Source organism: Schistocerca gregaria, chromosome 1 (assembly GCF_023897955.1).
Source record: "Schistocerca gregaria isolate iqSchGreg1 chromosome 1, iqSchGreg1.2, whole genome shotgun sequence".
Taxonomy (NCBI): Eukaryota; Metazoa; Arthropoda; class Insecta; order Orthoptera; family Acrididae; genus Schistocerca; species Schistocerca gregaria.
Genome location: NC_064920.1, coordinates 684,013,250 through 684,034,881, shown reverse-complemented (window position 1 = coordinate 684,034,881; position 21,632 = coordinate 684,013,250). Strand labels below are relative to the sequence as shown.

General features: G+C 39.3%; 1 protein-coding gene across 45 annotated transcripts in view; it reads left to right on the top strand.

Annotated features, from left to right (window-relative positions):
• LOC126363857 (serine/threonine-protein kinase MARK2-like) overlaps positions 1 to 21,632 on the top strand; it is a 284,053-nt gene that overhangs the window by 224,953 nt on the left and 37,468 nt on the right. For 27 of the 45 annotated variants that reach the window (XM_050008028.1, XM_050008025.1, XM_050008023.1 and 24 more), the window contains one exon: positions 8,036 to 8,170. The exons of the other annotated variants lie outside the window; for them this stretch is intronic. In XM_050008028.1, coding sequence (XP_049863985.1) covers positions 8,036 to 8,170 — 135 coding nt within the window. The remainder of the gene's footprint in view (positions 1 to 8,035; positions 8,171 to 21,632) is intronic. 45 annotated transcript variants of the gene reach the window in all.

Sequence of the window (21,632 nt, the reverse complement as noted above, 5' to 3'; positions counted from 1 at the left end):
TGTGCCATCGTCTGGGGGGGGGGGGGGGGGGGGGAATCAATATCTTGAATCAATTGACGGCTTTTATGACCACGTGATTCACTATGCACAAGGACGACGTTAATGGGCTCATCGTGTGCGACTAATCTTCTGATATAAAAACCAATAACTCGATAATGAAATGAGGTAATCTTCCTTACTCACTTTTAAATGAAATTTAGATATCTTATCTACATTTCATTCATTGTAAAGAAGCTAAAATCAATACACTAAGGTTACGCAAGGCGTTTTTATCTGTACAAAATATTTAAAATTTTGTGGAATGTTTTACTTAACTTGAGTGCAGCGCCGGAACTGTGGTCTATAATGAAGAGAAATTCAGTCTTTCTCTGAAGCAAATACTGTAAGATGGGCTAATAGTTTTTGAAAAATCAGATGATAAGTATTTCGTATCATCTGGAACGCCATCTCTCAGCAAAGGCACCAGCATTTGATGAGCAGTACCATCATAACAAAAGCCACTTCAACATGGGATTCAAAGAGAAGGTCTGTAGCAGCAAAATTAGGCTGTAGGAAATACTCCAACTAGCCACAAGTTTCTGGTTTTGGGATTGAGCCCATTGGCAGATAATAGCATTGATTTCTTGACAAGTTTTACATTTGTGTCCGAAAATATAACAAAGTTTTTTTAACTATATATAGTTTACAAAATGCTTTAGGACACAAATGTAAAACCATTAGTAGAGTGTGTAATTACTACAACTTTTTTATATTGTAGCACACTAATGTAAAACTTCACAAGAAGTCAATGCTACTGTCTCACAATGAGGCAGGCCCAAAACTAGTAACAGTACAATAAAATCATTTCTAAAAAACTTTTGGCTGGTTGCAGTATTTTCTGCAGCATAAAATACAGATGTGTGTAGTCTCAAAGGGCTCTTATTTTGAAGGTAACTGCCATTCATAGAACATATTTACTAAATACACAAATTTGCACCATCAAGTCTTGTTTCTTTCTTGACAAGCCTTGTACACAGTCCTTTTTTGATGGATTAGAAGCCCCGGAATTGGTTGATTTTGAAAAACTTTCATAGCATAAGGACCGAGGTCGAAAAAGGGTTCACACTAAATGCCGAGACAAATAGTAATGTAGTAATACAAGTAATCTTGTTTTTTCGTGTTGTGGTGGTAGACCTATTTTCAGAGTCATTTATGGTGAATATTAAGTGGTTGTCACTCAGTAGCTGAATGAGACAATTAAAAAAAAAAAAGAAAAAGAAAAGAAAAATCTATGGTAAAGGTAGCATGGAGAAATATTTAGCTACTCGTATATAGGTCATTTCTTTTTTCTCTCTTTATGTGTGTGTATGTATGTGTGTTGTGTGTGTGTGTAGCTGCTTAAGACAGTTTTTTCTTGTACCCTTATTATTTACTAACATTTTGCATTACAACAGCATACTCATGTGTTGTGCATCCTTTTGGCATCTGCTAAAACAGGAATTTTTTGGAATGTCTCGTTGCATGCAATGGTTCATAGATTCTGTTTAGATATCTCTTCATTTTGTGAAGATGTCAGTGGTTTTGGTAATGGCATGTTAAGTTTTCACTCTCCATTTGAAATAAATTCTCGCTCAATTCATGAGTTGGAGAACAAAATTTTTGTATGATGAATGACTTGACTTATGAGCTGTAGCAGTGTGTGGGAGAAAATAACAAGAATGCTCAGAATACATGTAAAGATGTTGGAAAAACATTTCTTCCATAGTTAATGCATGCAGATCCATTAATAACCTTCTCAGATAGTCTGCTTCTTTCAGATGTCATATGCACTTTGAACTGTGACACAGGTATATGAAGCAGAAAGCAATACATCTGAAGATATTTTGTGTTGGTTTTTCAGGTGCATATTAAGAAATGTATATAAAAGTTTTTATACTATCAAATATGTAACTCTGAGTGAAATCAGACATATCTGAACAATTGTGTAATCATTACCCAGCAAAACACACACACACACACACACACACACACACACACACACACACACACACACATCCTAAGTTGATTTGTACTCAGCTGAAAAAGAGTGTATAGTTTGTCTGAGACTGTGAATGCAGGGCTATGCTGCATAGTTTTACATAGGTCATTGCTTGTATATACAACAATAATAAAAAAATAATGCCCATCAATAGACTTTTAGTGTACATTCACATTGAAAAGTTGATTATAAATGTACATAGTAAGCTACAGTGACTCTCTTCTTCCATACTTTTCAAAGGAGTTCTGAAAATGAAAATGGTGGGAAATAACCTTTTAAGCTCATAGTTCATAAGACATCTGTGAGCTGCTTATTAATTGTTGTCGTTTAGTCGGAAACCATCAATCTTGTGTAGATTTGGCATAAGGGCACTTTTGTAAAATTCTTTTATTTTATTTTTTTATTTAATGAAAAACCTACTTTTCACCATAAAAACCAGAATCCTAATCTGTTTTAACTTCTGATGGTGAACTTTTTCTGGATGCTTTCCAGTTTCATGAATACAGAGTTAACATCTTCTGCACAATAGATTTTCTACTGTGTATTTTAAAAGCAAGGATAATGGCCAAATCAGAGGGCTACAACTGTGCCAGTCACAAAGTGTTTCAACTTTTCAAAACCATCAGCGCTGATGCCTAAAATTACTGTAAGGGCAAACTTAACGATATTTCCCCCCACAGCAATTTCACCTTTGAAGGCAAACTGTTTTACTTGAAAGAACATGGAAGAAGAGACATCTTTCATTGATGTTTGAAGATGTCCTTTGGTTCATAGTGTTGTGTAAGCTCTGTTAACATACCAGTGTCACTGACAGTTTTTATATTCACTTTATTTTCTTCCCCATATATAGTTTTGTAGACCAATTTCTAGTGCTTCTTAAAGCTGCCGATCCACATGTTAATTGCAGAGAAATCCTCAATTCAGAGTATGTTAGCCACCTTCAGCACTTTTTTTTTTTTTTTTCCCACCGGTATATTGGATGCATATGCTGCCGGAAACCAGTTCTTCATAATTTCTTCCAGCTCCATACGTTTCAAGCAGCTTGCCCCCCTCCGCCCCCCCCCCCCCCTTCTTTTTTTTTACCAGTATCTGCATTTTTCAAAATTGAATGTTGTATTCCAGATGGTATTCAGTTTGGACATGGTATATTTAAATTTCATGCAAGTGCAATGTGTGTTCTTTGATAAGTATCAATTTTCTTGAGATTTTTTACTTCTCTGTCTTTGAAGGAGCCTTGTTGTGGCTGCTCATACTATTCTCTATCATAAAACTGCGACAGAAAAACAAAATGCTTTTACTTAAAACAAACAGCTAACAACACAAATGGAATAACTATGAACAGTGACTGATGGGAGTAGCTACTTCGATTAAAATCAGATGGCCTTAATCGATATCAGAAGCTTTCTCGGCACAGCCACCAAGTTTTAGATAGAACACAACACAACACTGTTCAGTGGGTTTGTATACTGTAAATGAAACTGTATTATTGCTCACAAATACTAGGAAGTGGATTTTGTGTGTACGTTATCATAATCCTCAGGAAAAGTTAAAACCCAATTATGTTCTATAAAATATAGAAATATAATAATTTACTATAACAACACCTTAGTATCATATTTCCATAAAAGTTTGATAAGCAGAAGTACAGAATAGCTACAAATGCTGTTGAAATAAAACACAAAATACTGCCTACAGCAATACTAAAGTGGAAATCTTTTGATTATTTTCAACAGTTCCCTAAAAAACATTTCTGCTCCTTCAGGTATGTAAAATGCCTCATAAGATTTAAGACATACTTTTTCTTTTCCTTGTTGACCACATTCTTTTCCAAGGTGGTTGCTTTATTCACTTCGTGGATTGCCATACTTCCGCACGTCATCCATACATTATTTGTGTCTGTTATGAGAACAATACCTTCTGATTGGTGAGCAGTTATTTTGAAAGAATCTTGGATCATAGGGTTCCAGTGCAATGGACTTCACTTCATAATCTTTATTTAGTATCTCCACCATGCCCCGAGTATGGGAGCTTTACTTAGAGAACATGCTTCGTCACAAATTAAACCTGACTGCGTGCCTATTTAAAACACATAATTCTCATATTTTCCAAATATTAAAGTTGTGCAATTGAAAAATGGAAAATGTCACTTTGAAATAATTACAGTACAAGAGAAATTAATTTATTTTATTGTCCCTTCAGCATGTAAAACACTAATCTAACAATGCCTGACTCATAAAGTCTTGTGTCAGCTGTTAGGTCCGTCACTTCCTTACTGAAGTAACCATAGTTACGTCACACTTCCACATCAGTTAACATTAACTGATCACAGAAGCCTTTTCATTTTATGTTCTGTTGTCAGTACGTTCCTCCATGAAAATTACTGATTCAAAGAGACACACACAATGCAGATTCAGCCATAAATCCCATAACTAATTCCACACGCCCTTCCAGGAAATAACTAATTAACACTTTTAACTCTTAATTACACTTTCTAGCAAATTCTTCATACGATTTGTCCATAATGTGACTGCTCCATGCTGAAGCCCAACAACTCTGTGAGCCCACACAGGGATGGTACATGACCACTGCCATTTTGGGGCATTGTTACCATTGTACAGCAAGGCAACATTCCATCCACAAAAAAAAGGCATGCTCAGCTTAGAGAGTTACACAAGCCCACTATAAGTAAGGAGTACACTATTGATACGTTAAACCATCAGAGATGGAAAAACTCCTTACAAGTTATCTATGTATTTGCAATGTAGCACTATATCAGATGTTAAGGTTCACTACTGCAAAATATGGATTGATTTGTTTATGGGGGAACAAATAAAACTATTTTGCAGAGGCAGCCTTAGCATTCAACTTAAAATGACTAGTAACATTAAAGGATGAAATTATTCCCTTTCAAGAAGGATTAAGTGTTGCATTAAGTGTTGAACGTACTCTTCCCACCATTTATTGAAATAATTTGTTTTTCTTTTTTTAATTTGTGCTGAAGTACATTCTGGCAGGAAACCGTCATTGCCAGTCAGTTTACTTTTGTTCTGGCAGAGTGTAAATACCTTAGGAGTAAAGATCACCACTCATCAAAAAGCAGAAACATCATCAGGCACACACAAAAAAGGAAGAAAACTTGTTGACTTTAAAAATAAGAGTAATACTTTTTTGAGCTCGATCTCACAACCGTGCACACACATGCGCACTGCCCCTACATGGTGCTAGCAGGGCAAACAGTGCTACTGCTCCATTTCGGCAGGTGGACAGGTTTTGAGAGGAGGGGTTGTTGGGATGTGGGAGGGAGGGGTGGCAGGTGCACAGGCTAGGCCTCTGACACAAGGTTGTCAGAGCCAGTGTGGAGCAGCGCACACTGATGTTGATGTGGGGATGTGAATTGGGAGAGAGTGACAGAACGGAGGAAGGGGAAACTGTTGGGTGGAAGGCATGGAGAAAGTGGGCTACAGGAAATTAAGGCCAGGTTTGTTATGATAGCGATGGATTTATGGCAAGGATGACTACCATCTGCATAGTTTAGAGAAGTAGGTCGTCAACGGAAGGATCCAGATGCCCAGGTTGTGGATCAGCCACTTAAATTGGGCATGTTACACTTGGCTACATGATGTGCCACCAGGTGGTCAACACTGTTCAGGGCTACAGTTTGTCTCGTGGACAGCTGGTTGATAGTCATACTGACAAAAAGTTCTGCAGTGTTTGCTGGAGATATGATATATTACATGGCTGCTTTCACAGTGGGCCGTGCCACTGATGGGGTAGTATAAGGCTGTGACAGGACTGGAGTAGGAAGTGCTTGGTCAGTGGATGGTTGGGTGTTGCACCTGTGGTTTCCACAGAGGTATGATCCCTGTGGCAAAGGGTTAGGAGTGAGAGAGTCATAGGGGTCGACTAGAATGTTTTGAAGGTTGGGTGGGTGATGGCACACCACTTTGGAAGGGTGGGAAGCATCGCGGATAGGATGCCCCTCATTTCACTGTGTCGTGATAGACAACCAAAGTTATGTCCGTGTATGTACCAACCAGCTGTCCACCACAGCGAATGGCTGCTGCCAAACTGTTGCTTAGAACCAAGTTAGCCACCTGGTGCCACAACATGCAGCTAAGCATAACATGCTCAGTTTCAGTGGCTGTTCCACAGCTCGAGTTGTCTGTGTCCTGCCCTCCACATCCAGCTTCTCTGAACTATGCAGATGGGAGTTACCCTTGCAAAGCCTCCTTCACTCCGATAATGATCCTGGCCTCAATTGCCGGTAACCCAGGCTGAGTTTCACTTTCCTCTGTCTTGTCACCCCCTCCCAGTTTGTGTCCCAATGTCACCTTCAGCATGCACTGCTCTTCACTGGCTCCAACAGCTTTGCATTGTGTGTCTGCTACCTCTTCCTGCCTTCACTCCTAACTGGCTTCCTCCAAGCTACTAGTCATCCACTGCCAACTTTTCTGACTCTGTCCCCCTTTACCCACCCCAACCAGCACAAAACTCACCCCAACTGACACAAACCCCATTCCAGCCTGCCCACCTGCATCGTTAGTTCTGCCAGTGCCACGCAGGGGCATAGGTCAGTTTGTGCGTGTGCGTGAGATCTGGCTCGAAGGATTACTCCAAAAGCTTTATTTTTTGTGTTTACCTGTCAATGATTCAACACTTCTGCTTTTTGGGGAGTGGTCTCCTTCACTCCTAAAGTATTTGCAATTCTTTTTCTGCAGCCTTCACACAAATTTGTATTGTAAAAAATGATTCTCTGCATTTAGTATATTTCATTCAGTGACAATAGTCATATCTTTTAAAGAGTAAAATAATCGACATTTAGGTACTGTGTTTGATGCACTTCACATTTGTGAAGTCTCATTTGCCATGGCTTTCCTACTGTGTTTGTCCTCCTTCCATAACATCATTTACACATTATAACCATCATATCGTAATTAAATGTGTTTCATGTATAATCTCAATAATTCCTCCATTGTATCAGTTGATTGGGTAAAATTGCATTTAAGTGCAAACTGTCTTAGTGCCATGGAAACAAGGTGCAACAATTAGCAAGCTGGTTTGGTGTATCGTGGTTAGAGACCACTGCTTCATTTGAAAGCTTCATTTGAAAGTTTAATTGTAATCATAGTTAACATTTTATATTGGCCGTGATGCTAAAGTTCATATGGAGCACTTAAGTTAAGCAGTATAAGAACTTTTTGATACTGCTCTCAGAAAGTCGAAGAAATACTGACTTGTGCTAGTGCAAATTACAAAAAGCTTGCAGCTCACAGTGTTATGGTTGAGCATGTTAGATTTAAGAAATTGCATCAAAATTTGGGAGTTCAAATGCACAAGTAAAATAAGTTTAGAACTGGACAAATAAGTATTAGCAAGTGTGTGTGTGTGTGTGTGTGTGTGTGTGTGTGTGTGTGTGTGTGTGTGTGTGACAATTATGAAGAGACATTTTGTGGAAAATGAGGATTATACTGTTTGTTTATTTCACATTATGTTTGAATGTGGCAGTTCATTTGAAGTTGGCCTGTTGCTTCATGACAGCATTGTCAGAAGCACACAACTCTTCTTTTGCTAACTATGTTTCATTGTTGATATAATTATTTACTCACTTCTAATTTGCTTTTTAAAAATTAAGTTCATTCTTGTTGTTTTTATCTAACAGCTAATGATTGCTCATATGTTCTACTAATAAATTTCATTTAAATAATTACTAAACAGCACATAAAGATAAATTCATTTTCCATGAAGGACAGAAACATGGACATGTATGCAAGCAATAATTTATTGAAAGCTCTTTATTTCCTCAATTTTTATGTTATAAACATGATTCATTCTGTTCTTACTAATTCTGCATTTGTAATGTGTTACTTTGCTTGGCTGCAAGTCTTGCAATTTTAGCTTATTCTCATTTTTAAGCACCACACGCCTATCTTTCTGTCCTACACCATGACATACCGTGTGCAGCTAAATCAGTAATTTGCTACAAAAGCGAATAGTGCAGTGGTTATTTGTGTTGTACAGCACGTTGGGGGCAGGAGACAGCTTGCCGGTAGCTGTTCGATCGGCTAAGGGCCATATCAAGTCTGCGTCCATCTCAACATCTGGCAGGGCCGAACATGCGACCTTAGAAACCCCTATAGATCCTCTCAGGCAAAGGTAGTATGCTGTCTGCTCAGTCCCAGTTCCTTTCTATAGTTACTATCCTTCCAGGCAAGCTTAAAGAGAAAGTGTTTCAGAAACTTAGCCAAACTACAGATACTTAGGTAGCTAATGCCATCTCCGCTTTCAGTTGATGAGCAGCTTATTTCCTTCTTACCTAAAACTTTTTGTGGTGTTTCAAAAATAGTCTGGTGATAGTAGTTGACAATGTTGCTTGCATACATCCCAATCCTACTTCCTGTTAAGTTAGCATTAATTTTTCCCTTGCTTTTCTTTCATACATGCTGTGCTTTTCCTGTTACTGAATGCTTGTCTTATTGCTATATATTGTGAAATTTCCATGTTGCTTTGTGTTGTTTAGTTTTAACATTTGTATGTGCTGACCATTGCATGTTTGTATTAAACTTGTTGTAGGTACTAACTCTTACTTATTGATACTGATGTGCTGAAATGTTGTTTCATTGCATGAGAACTTGACTATGTACTTAACAATGTTTTTGCTAGGCACAGAGACGATTAGACTCATGACAAAAAATTTACAATTTGCCACTTTAAAGAATGAGAGTGACAACCACAGTTCACATTTTGATCAAATATTTAATTAATATTGCTCTTTAAATATACATTCTGTATTGGCAAGCTGCCTGGAGGGTTTGTCCCTCTCCCCCTCCCTCTCCCCCTCCCTCTCCCCCCTCCCTATCTCCCCTCTAATACCAATATGTAATAACTCAAGATAATTTTATGTACAACACTGTAGTATATAAAATTATCATGTTGTAGAGAGAGAAGTATGCAACACTTCAGAGTTTTATGTAAAGTATAGGTAGTTCTCTTATAGCAGTGTTTCATATAGTTAGTGTGCTTGTATCTTTAGCTCACATTTTTCTCAAGAGTTTTGTCCAGTTATGCGATAGTAATCAATAGTTGTGTTTACTATTATAAAAAATCTTGTGTGACCTGCTTACTTTCATTAAGTAAAAAATTAATGTCCAAATTTCAGTTTGCAGTCAAGTTAATGTTATTTTCCTTACATATTTTGATTACTTCCGTAGTAGACTCCTACTAAACAAGGCAAGTTGTTGACCATATTTTCAGAAGGAAAGTTGTGTCTTCCATAACAAAACCAAGAACTCAATTTTTAAAGTGTAAAATTGTATAAACAGAAAACTTGCTTATCTGTTACTCTTCAGTTACACATCATAATTCTCCAGACCAAACTGATCGCTCAAAAATACAAACAAGTAAAATAGGCAGACCTAACGGATACTTTGGTGTTCTAATAATAAATTTATTAGCACAGTTCTTCGTAAATGTTACATGTTAGCCTTTGTCTTCTTCCCCCCCCCCCCCCCCCCCCCCCCATTAATTGGACATGAAATTAATATTTCCACCAATCCATTAATTGTGGCGTTAAATTCCACTTCAGATGTAATTTTAAACGTCTGTGAAAATATTGTTAGCCCCTTAGTGGCCAGAGAAAAACACTATTAAGACCCAATATTTTTAAATTGCTAGATACAAATGAATGTTAGTCTTCAAATTTGTCACAGAAGTGTCAGGAGCTGTTTATTCTTTCTCACAGTTGCTGGTTTTTTATTTTAATTTTTTATTAAATAATGAGTACTTTAGCACCCTAAATTATACTTTTGTTTGTATTATTGCATGAAATAAGACCACAATGGTGTTCGTTTGACTACTGAAACTCACTGTCCTATATAATGTTAAGTGGGACACTTAGTACCTGAGTTTTTAAGAAAAGATATTCTATTGCTTGTCATTATTTACTTTTTGTCAACATTATTCTGTCACGCAGTTATGCTTTTTATCAGTACTTGATACTGCAGGCTCTTCATTACCAAATGTATAATGTCGAGACTTATGTCCTGTAGCTACCACAATTCATTGATTTATTAAAATGTGTGTGTATTTTGTCAAAATATTCAACATATGCACTACACATGAAAGATTTTATGTTTTCCTCAAACTCTGTACTCACTTTAATATTAAGTGTTTCTGGGTCTGTTAGATTGTGTATTGCACAGTATGGTGTGCTTCAAAAGTGTTGTTTCTAGTTATACAATTAACTGCGGATCATTAATCAAAGAATACGGTGTTTTATGAAGCAGTCCGATAACTTTTTCTAGTGAGATTTATTTCATAAGAAATTCATTGTTGCTTACTTATTTTCGGGGGGGGGGGGGGGGGGGGGTGGGGGGGGGGGGGGGGGGGGAGTTGTCTGCGGGGAACAGTAAATGCTGCTCTATCTGACTAAAATTATCTAGACACCTATTAATGAAGGTGTGTGTAACTTTCACCATGAACTTTGCAGGAGACACATTCAATGAGGTGTCTGAATATCTGTGGAGGAATGGCAGCCCATTCTTTTACAAGAGTCAATACCACAGAAGGTAGTAATGTTGGAGGCTGCGATCAGCAATGAGTTCGACAGTCCAGAGGTGTTCCATTGGATTTAGGTCAGGAGCACTGGCAGACAAGTCCATTGCAGGAATGTTATTGTCCACAATTATTGCCTCGCAGCTACTGCTTTGTGACAAAGTGCATTGTCATGTTGACACAATGAAGCGTTATCTCCGTACTGTTTCTCTGCTGTATGCAGTACACAGTGCTGTAAAATTTGTTCATGTCCTCCTGCATGTAGTGTTTTCTTAAGCAAAATAGGGACATCATACACTAACCATTTCACTGATGGCCTTACTGATAACAGCAGTTAATGTTCTCCATGCAATGACCAAAGCCAAACCTTTCCAGTGGATGCCACAGGATATAGAATGATTCATCGCTCCAAATTACTAGTTTTTCAATCGTCCACTTTCCAGTGGTGTTGCTTTTTACACAACCTCAAGTCTCATTTAGCATTTGCTACCGAAATGTGTGGCGTATAAGGAGCTGTTTAACCATTATATTCTGTTCTTTTAAACTACCTAAACATGGAAAATGTGCTAACTGAACTGCTGGAAGAACATTGGAGCTCACGAGTGATCCTTTCTACTGATTTCATGCTGTCTTTTACAGCTTACCCGCTGCAATGCTGACCAGTCCCTATTTGTCTGTACATGAGGTCTGCATGGCCTTTGCTTGCTTATGGTTATTTGTTAGTGTTTTTCGCTTCGCAATCACATCACCAGCAATCAACCTCGGCAGGGTTGAAATGTCATGATGGACTCGTTACTCAGATGCCATCCAGTAATACTAAGTCAGTGTGTTCCATTCTGCTGTTACTGTTTCCTACTTGTTACATGCACGCGCCGCGCGCGCGCACTAGCCAGGATTTTAATCATAAAATCACAAGACAGTTGTAGACTGTTACTCTGTAACTATGTTTGTTGCTCTATAACAGAAACATAAGGGATGGCTTTTCTGCAAAGGTACAGTTGATCTCACATTTTTGAAGAAACTAAGAAAATAGAATAATTTGAGTTTTTTTAATTATTTAGATTTGATCAGGACGAAACCAGTACTACTTCCAAATCAAATTATTAAGCACTGTGTCTCATGTGGAGGGAGGAAAGATAAAAACTCTTAAAAATTATTTGAGCTGCACTGAGTACAAATGCTGAAATGAAAAAGTGTTAATGAACTCTCCTGAATCTCTTAAATCCTTCCGCTGTGTAGATGTAAGTAATAATGGTTGCCTCATCACTGTAGTTAATTGTAAGAATAAACTGCAAGATATAGGCACAAAGCTCAGGCATAAAAATAATGTAACTTTTGAGAACATCTCAGAAAAAAATGTGCAACAATTTTGAAAAATCTATTTTCAACATATATGTTTTTATTTTATTGCAGGTAATTTAGTTTCATTGTACCGAAGCATGAAGCCAAAATATCGACATAAACCCACATCGTAATCTACCACACTGTATTGCTTTCACAATTGTTTCAGAATTTTTCACAGTAAAACACAAAGAACACCTACAACTTTGAAATTTAAATATATTTATCCACGTTCATATTATTTACAGATACATTTTAAAAGAAGAACTTATAAAGACTCATAGTTTTCAATTCTTCTTCTTTTATTTATCAGTTCTCTTAGAACCACAACTAGCCATCTTCCTCAAGTACACTAGAGAAACGACGTAATTGGGGGGATCGACTTATGAACACTGAGATTTATTTTGTAGCTTAGTGACTACCCCAGATGATGATTCTCCATCACGGTCGAAATAAGTACGTGATTATTTACATAATACAATTCAGGTTCACGAAGCTGCTCCTTTTTTTTTTGTGTTGTATAAATACCTGAGCCATATATATCACACATTTTGCGGTTGTATCATTCAACACGCGATCTAGTGTTTAGCAACAGTTAAGTGTAGTCTTCCAAAGCAAGATGAAGAGATGAAAATTTTCTGAGTGACACTCATTAAGTATGGCGCATAATGCACTATTCAGTTTTAAAATTTGACTCTACTAAGTGTGTAAAATGTCCATTCCCACTTTTTAAAAAAGGGAAAAAAAATATTTGCACAGTGTTTTGGAAGAGGCAGAAATAATTCTTGCAGATCGCTGGGAGTTGAATAAACCATTGACTGATTGTTTCAGGGCTGATGCTGAATGAAACACTGAAATTTCTGTTAAACTACAGTTCCCTGCTTTCAGTGCAATAACTGTCCAAGCTAGCCTTATGAGCTCTGAGCCTGCCATGAAATTTGGCTAGACTCCTCTAACCACCTCATTTCAAACAGTTGTATGTGCTGAGAGTCTTAACGCTATAACACATTGTAGTAATGTGAAATAAGGAAGTGTACATTTTACTTAGCATACACGTTACTCTTTGTTCTAAATAATGATGTCATCACAAAATAGAAAAAAAGTCTGGACAGCATCAGTCCAGATTTTTAATGAACATTGGCCACTAATAACAAATGATGAAAATGTAGATAAACAGCAATGATCTTACTTTCTGTACACTGTCTGATAAAAAGTATGTACAGTCCTCTGTAACGTGGAATTGACCAGACCACTAGTTGTCACAAGAGGCGGATCCGTCAGCATAAAATACAATGTTGACAGCCATACTAGGTGCCCCGCCCCCAACACACACACACACACACACACACACACACACACACACACACACACACACACACATTATTTTACGCAGCAGCTTAAAACAGTCACATACTTAAAAGTTGCTTATAACACTACAAACAACAATACCAATCTCACAGATACACAGTGTTTATGTGTCAGTATTTAGTGAACTAGAAATGGGATAAACAAAATACTAGGGTTTGTCTTTCAGTTACGTTAAATAAATAAAAAGGAATAATAATGTTGCGGAAGGGCTGTGGAGCCAAATTTACTTACTGTCATCACTCGTTGCGATCTTTTGTCAAGATTTTGTTTTCCTTTGAGGAAACTAATTTTTTCCTGTCTGTCATTGTTTCTTCACTGTCATGTTTGTTTCAGACTTCCACCACTCTGTGAGATGTGTGGTGTGCTACTTTCAGTTCAGCCTATTTTGGCAATGTGTGTGTTATACAGGGTGAGTCACTAACTATTGCCACCTAGAATAACTCCAAAAATATGATCGCAGCATGAAAATTCGTGGTACAGAAGTTGCACGGGACAACAGCGGCCATAATATGAAATTGGTTTTCTGTTGCTGGGTGGGGTCGCGTCAGAGATATGAAGATCAACTTTTTTGAGGAAAAAAAATGGTATGCTATAGTTGGGTACTCATTTTCTGATAGCGGCTATTGAGACAAATCCAGTGATGTGTAACAGTAAGTCTTTGAAGGTCAAAAATGTGGCTTGAATGTCCATTTACAGAAGGTGTTCGAAGTGATGACCATTGGTATCAGTGCATGCTGCAATCTTCTTGTCATGGATTGAGTGGTATTCATTATCACCTCAGCACTTATCGAAGCACATGCTCTGACAACTCTCTCTTGTATATCATACAAATAGTAAATATTCACTGAATATGGCATATCCATCGAACATGCCATTGACATGTAAACGTCATTCAATGGTTTCGCAATGCAACACTAATTGGAATGGTAAGATTAGTATCATCAAATCAAACGAATGTGAATGATGTATTCCTTCGAAGAACTAGTCAGTATACTTCTAATTTATGGAGATTGCCAACTAAATTCAGTGAGAGTTAGAGATTTAAATGCTGAATGATATTCTCAACATACTCACCCTACACATCGTACATTTAAATATGTGTATAATAAATTGAAAACTACTGTATCTTCAACACATCAGAAACATATCCGGCAAAGGAAAGTTACTAATGAAGAAATGGAAATTGGTACTTTTGCCACTGTGGTTTGAGATCCTTGTGTCAGTTCGCGTCAAATCACAAGGGAATCTGGCAAGAGCCAGAGCAGTGTTGTTTGTGTTCTGCATCGCCATAAATATCATCCTTACCATATCAGTCTCCACCAAGAACTAACTGGTACGGATTGTATGCATTGCAATGAATTGTGCCGATGAGCTCAACTTCAGATTCATAGGGATGACACATTTATTAATTTGATTTTATTTACTGATGAGGCTACATTCACAAACCCTGGAAATGCATTATTGGGCAACTGAAAATCCACGTTGGCTGCGGTGAGTTGCACGCCAAAAACCATGGTCGGTGAAAAGTATGATGTGGGATTCTGGGGGACAGAATTAAAGGCCTCTATTTCATTTAGGAAAATCTTAATGGTAGGAAGTGCACCACATTCCTGCAAGAAACATTAGGACTGTTGTAGGAAGAAATACCTTTAGAAACAAGGAACAGAATGTGGTATTAACACAATGGATGTCGGGCACGTTTTTCGCTGATGGCTAGAAATGAGTTGCATAGACAATTCCCAAATTATTGAATTGGACGCGGATGAGATGTGTCATAGCCAACTCGTTCGCCAGATTTGACCTCTGCCCCCCTCGTTGTGGGGATTCGTAAAAGACATTGTTACAAAGACGTTCCAACTACATGTGAAGATAAGTGAGAGAGAATTGTGCAATCTTGTGTTGATAAGTGCACATATCACAGCACAGCAATGTGATAAGGAATACCACTCAATTCATGATAAGAAGATTGCAGCACTGCATTGATTGCCAATGGCCATCACTTCAAACACCTGTAAATGGATGTTCATGCCACCTTTACGACCTTCATTGATCTTCAAAGACCTTACTGTTATACATAGTTGGATTTGTCTCGATACCTGCTACCAGAAAATAAGTACCAAACTGTAGCACCCCTTTTAAAAAAAAAAAAAAAAAAAAAAAAAAAAAAAAAAAAAAAAAAAAAAAAAAAAAAACGAAGTTGATCTTCATATCTCTTACATGACCCCACCTAGCAACAAAAACCAAATTCATATTATAGCTCCTGTTGTCCCATGCAACTTTTGTCCCACAAACTTTTCAGCTATTATCGTACTTTCAGAGCTATTCTACAAGGCAATAGTAAGTACCTCATCCGTATACTGATATCATGGCAGCCCTTAGTCTCGATGGAGATCTGCCGCCATCCTTGCTGATACCGATTCCAGTGTTACAAGGGTGTTGAAATTTTGTGAATTGTCAAGCCTCATTCCTGAAGTGTTGGGGAAGGTAGGCAGACTTCAATGCCTTGTAAACTGCTCCACATGTGGAGACAGGCTTCGTCAGGACACTGGTGACCCATGATTTTGAGTACCCCTCAGCTAAAATAATAATATTCACTGTTCTTAATTTGTATTATTTTCTTTTTGATGCATTTGTTGTAATTTATTTCAGTCATATATTATTTGATTTGTTAAGTAAACTCTAATACTTAACTTGCACCATTTCTGTCTCCTGTTCATTGCTAAAGCCCATCTTCACCAGAAGCAAGCAGTACAATGTCATAACCAAAATAGTTGTGCAAATATTTAACATTAACCCATATTCGATTACTCAGGACTAAAGGTCTGAAAACTACTACTAGAAACTTTTGGGAACTATTTCGTTAATATAAAATGTCTGTGCCTGACTCCTATTTCAGTTCTTAATTTTTCAAAGTCCTGATGATGTCCTGTTTGAAGTAATAGCATTAAAATATATGTCAGTATACAAATGTCAGTTGCATAAAATTCTTGTTACTCAATGGAGGTTCATGCAGATGTAGTTGAAACTAAATCAAAAACTTTCTCAAGCTCTGTAAATTGCAGACATCAGTAATCCACACTAATTGCTTTGTTTTACCTGATTAAAATGCAGTAGACACATCAATTGTCACATGAACAAAGCAGAGAATGTAGCTACCATTCAAACTACATGAATCCTATTCTTATATTTCACCTACTTACAATTTCCTGCCAATCTGTCCAATATGTCCCCCGCATCCTATTCCAATCTTGTTGTGGGTTTTAGTCTATCAGAGGCAGGGTCACTTTTGAAAGCAGTCAGATCATATACCAGCCTTACAGTAATTTCTGCTGTCTGCTGATGCAGTGAGCTATTTGGCACTGTATTCTTATTCTGTGGGCATGCTGCCTCTCTTCCTCCCTCTCCCCCTGCATGGTCATCCAATTTCCCCGATATTCTGTCCCATTCATAGCCAAGTTTTCCTTTCCACTCCCTGCCACCTTTGTTCCCTCAACCTCTCCTTCTGACACACACCCTCATGCCAGTTGGTTACAGTGCTGGCTAATGTAGTCTGCAGGGACACTGCAATTGTGTGTGTGTGTGTGTGTGTGTGTGTGTGTGTGTGTGTGTGTGTGTGTGTGTGTTGTGTGTGTGTGTGTTTGTTTGTTTGTTTCTCTAAGCTTTCTTGGACTTCCAAAAGCTTGCAACATATTCGATCTAGTTTATTTACCTATTGATGACTCAACACTTCAACTGTTTGATGAATTCTACTTTCTCACGTAATTTTTCGCATTTTTGCACTACCATGGATCCTTCCTTCTTCCATCTGCGTCAATACAGAAAAGTTTCGTTATCCCTAGCAAGATCTCAGTCTCACATACTGTTCCTGTGTTGTTGCTTGGCTCATGAAATCCCTGCTAATGGCCTTACCATCAAATTACCCATCTCTGGTGCCACCCTTCCTTCACAATGACCTCCACCTGTTCAGATTCTGCCAATCCTTAGCCCTCACCAACATAGTCCTACAAAACCATATCAACCAAGCCCAATCCTCCTTGAGGTGCCTTCTTTCCATCCACAAAATTCCTAGAACTCGTAACACACATCGAAACTCTTGCCCTGCAGGAACTTGAGCAACATGCACAACGCCACCTCAAAAAGCTCAACATCCTGCTCACGTCCTCCTCCCACCTTGCAGCAACCACTGTCCACCACTTCTGAAACAACCTCCAAAGCTCCCCCACACTCCCTCATAGCTGACAAACCCTGTCTCCCAGACATACTACACTTACCCCACCATCCAAAACTCCCTCCCACCACCACACAGAACCCAAAACTAAACAGACCCGCAACACAGTCACGAACCTTTCCTCCAGAAGCCTTAGTCCCACATAAATATCAGTTCTTTCCAGAGGCCTTACCTTTTGCCACACTCCCAAATTCAACCACACAGAACTTCTCTCCTTCTCCTGGTCCCTACAGTGGAAACACTTTTTCACATCAACCCGACCGATCAGACTCAACCAAAGACCGATATTGAACCTTGCCTAACTCAGTTTCATTCCTCCATCCAACCATGATCCACCCCCACTGCATCCAAATTGCCCTGTTAACTTTCCAAAATTTCTTATCCTCGAACCTTTCTTCACCATCATTCCTCAAATCCATCGACATGCATACTAACCTTACATCCGCAGAAAGAATTGCAGTCCACCATCTAAAAGCTGATACCGATCTTATAATCCTACCTACATACAAAGGCTCCACCATCATTGTTTTGAACCGCAAGGATTACGTGGCAGAAAGACTCCGTCAGCTGTCAGATACTTCCACCTACAAACCATGCCACAGTGATCCCATTCCAGCAATCCAGCAGGATCTCCAATCACTACTCACATCCTTAGACCTGTCCCAGAACCTCTCCCCAGAGTCCATCTCTCTACTTACCCCTACCACTCTCCACACTCCCACCTTCTACATACTTCCTAAAGTCCATAAACCCAACCATCCAGAACGGCCCCATTATGGCTGGTTACTGTGCCCCCACTGAGAGAATCTCTGCTCTCATAGACCAACACCTTCAACCTATTACCTGCAACCTACCCTCTTATATTAAAGATACCAACTATTTCTTGACCGACTCTCCACGGTTCCTTTCTCTTTACCACAAGGTGCCCTGCTCGTCACTATTGATGCCACCTCCCTGTACCTAAACAGTCCTAATGCCCATGGTCTTACTGCTATCAAACACTACCTTTCCAGACACCTATGGATTCTGAACTAACAACCTCCTTCCTAGTTGCCGTGATCAGCTATATCATCCCCCACATTACTTCTCCTTTCAAGGCATTACCTACAAACAAATCTGCAGTACGGCTGTGGGAACCCGCATAGCACTATCCTAAGCTAACCTGTTCATGGGCCATCTAGAGAAATCCTTCCTAAAAACCAAGAATCCTAAACCCTTCGCCTGGTTCAGATTCATTGATGACATCTTTGCTGTCTGGATTGAAGGTGAGGACACCTTATTCACATTCCTCCAGAACCTCAAAAACTTCTCCCCAATTTGCTTCACCTGGTCCTACTCAGCCCAGCAAGCCACTTTCTTAGTCAGTACCTCCGTCCATATCAAACCCACTAACTCCCAGCAATACCTCCACTTCGACAGCTGCCTACCCATTCCATACCAAGAAGTCCCTTCCGCACAGCCTAGCCATCGGTTGCTCAACGCATCTGCAGTGATGAGCAGTCCTTCTCTAAATATACCGAGGGTCTCACTGAAGCCTTCACTGACCGTAATTAACCTCCCATCCTTGTACAAAAACAAATCTCCCGTGCCTTATCTTTCCAGTCTCCCACCACCTCCCAAAGTCTCACTGGCCGGCCACAGAGGAGCATTCCCCTCGTAACTCGGTACAATCCTGGACTGGAGCAACTGAATTACATTCTCCGCCAGGGTTTCGGTTACCTCTCGTCATGCCCTGAAATGAGAAATATCCCTACCCACTATCCTTCCCACCCCTCCTACCGTCCTATTCCGCTGTCCACTGAACCTGCACAATATACTTGTCCATCCTTACCCACCCCTGCTCCTAATCCCTTACCTCATGGCTCATACCCCTGTAATAGACCTGGATGCAAGACTTGTCTCATAAATTCTCCTACCACCACCTACTCCAGTCCGGTTACTAACATCACCTATCCTATCAAAGGCAGGGCTACTTGTGAAACTAGTCATGTGATTTACAAGCTAAGCTGCAACCACTGTGCTGCATTTTATGTAGGCATGACAGCCAACAAGCTGTCTCTTTGCATGAACGGCCACTGACAAACTGTGGCCAAAATACAAGTGGACCATCCTGTTGCTGATCATACTGCCAAACATGATACCCCTCATCTCAATGACTGCTTCACAGTCTGTGCCATATGGATCCTTCCCACCAACACCAGCTTTTCTGAATTGCACAGGTGGGAACGTTCCCTGCAATACATCCTGCGTTCCCGTAACCCTTCTGGCCTTAACCTTTGTTACTCACTGGCCTCACCCATCCAACCCCCTCCCTGTTCCCATTCCAGCACTACACAACTGTCATTTCACCGCCACACCCTGTCTTTTAATTTCTTTATATTTCTGTCCTTTGTGCTACTAACTCCTTCGCCCCCTCTGCACCTTCTCTCCTACCCTTCGTCTAAACTGCAACACTTCACTGTCCGTCACTCCCACCATACTATCAGTCCCCGTCCCCGCCACAGCCTCCTCCTTACCCTAACCCAGTCGCCACTCCCAACATGCACTAGTGCTGCTGGTGTGCAAGTTGTGTGTGTGTGTGTGTGTGTGTGTGTGTGTGTGTGTGTGTGTACTGCTGACAAAGGCCTTAAGGGCCGAAAACTAGAGTTGCGCTGTGTAGCTCTATAGATGGCTATTGTTTTCACCTACAGCCATTTGCGCTTCGCAGTTTAAAGCTGTCAAAGGTGCTGCCATGTGTCAGGGATGTCAGTTGACTCGACTGTAGGAGTACACTAGTTTTAAGGAATAAATGTATTAAAACTTCATGCATGATGCAGCATTTTTTCATGTATCTCCTGATTCGTGTGTCACATAATAATATAATTTTGTAGCTACATTCAGGAGCATCTGTGGATACTATGTGCAACATTTATTATTTTGAATAGAGTTAGATAGTACAGAAGTATTAAATTGAAATCTCACGTGTGATGCGGCAATATTGAATGCTTCTTATTGTTCATTACGTCATATCTCCTGAGCTGTTGTAGGGAGGTGATTCTTACCCCATAGCGATTGTTGCCCAACAGTAAGGGATATGGGTACCAAGTGCAGTTTGAAATTGGTGTTGTGTGGTTTAAGAGATGAGGTGGGTGGGGGGGGGGGGGGGGGGGGGGGGAGAGAGAGAGAGAGAGAGAGAGAGAGGGAGAGAGAATGCGCGCGCGCGCACACACACACACACACACACACACACACACACACACACACACTTTTATAATATGTATGGATTCTGTAAACATTTTTGTAAATAAGATCTGTCTCATCTCTTGAACTACTCAAATGTTTAAAGAAATATCAGTGCAGTTTCATTTTTCCCTGTTAGTCACTGTGCTATCTGATTTAACTGATTAAATGTAGTGTCTACTCTATATTAACTTGATATATCTCCCCCCCCCCCCCCCCCCAATGCTTATTGTATTCAGTTGTTTCTCCTAAAATAGCTATTTTGTTCAATTTGAGACTTTATTTTCCTTTATTTTCTTTATACTGGCAATATCTTTTAGTGTTGGCATTATTAATTTTTAAATAATGCCCTCTTTCTTTTCTGTCAGTTCAGTTAATTTTTTCTGAGACTCGGAACTTTTATTTAATTTAATCTTGAGCTATCTCCCTCCTCTTTAATAAATTGTATATCCAGGCCACTGAAACTTTTCACATGACATAAGCGTTTCAAGTTGGCAGCGTAATAGGTCAACAAGTGAAGAACGAGAAGCATGGGGCGTAGACCAATCCCAGTGTGGTAATCACTGCCGGTCATGTCATTAAAAAGCTCCAGTTTTGCTGGCTATATTTGAAGTGAACCAAAACATACATTGTGTGTTCTTTGTACTGTGCTTGTACGTTAACCTATGCTTTGTTTCATTGTGGTTTAGAAAATTATGATACTTGAAAAAACTTTGTTCACCTAGTGACAGTTCTTTTTGTCAGTGGATGCCACTGGACAGCGAGGTGCTGTAGTTACTACAGAGATATTGTGAGTTTTACGAGCAGGAGAAAGAATATTGAAGTATTCACGGGCAGCCATCAGTTCCTGCTGATAAAGTTGAGGAAAAAACATCAGAAGTTCTTGAAATTAGTGCAAGGACAGTAGTA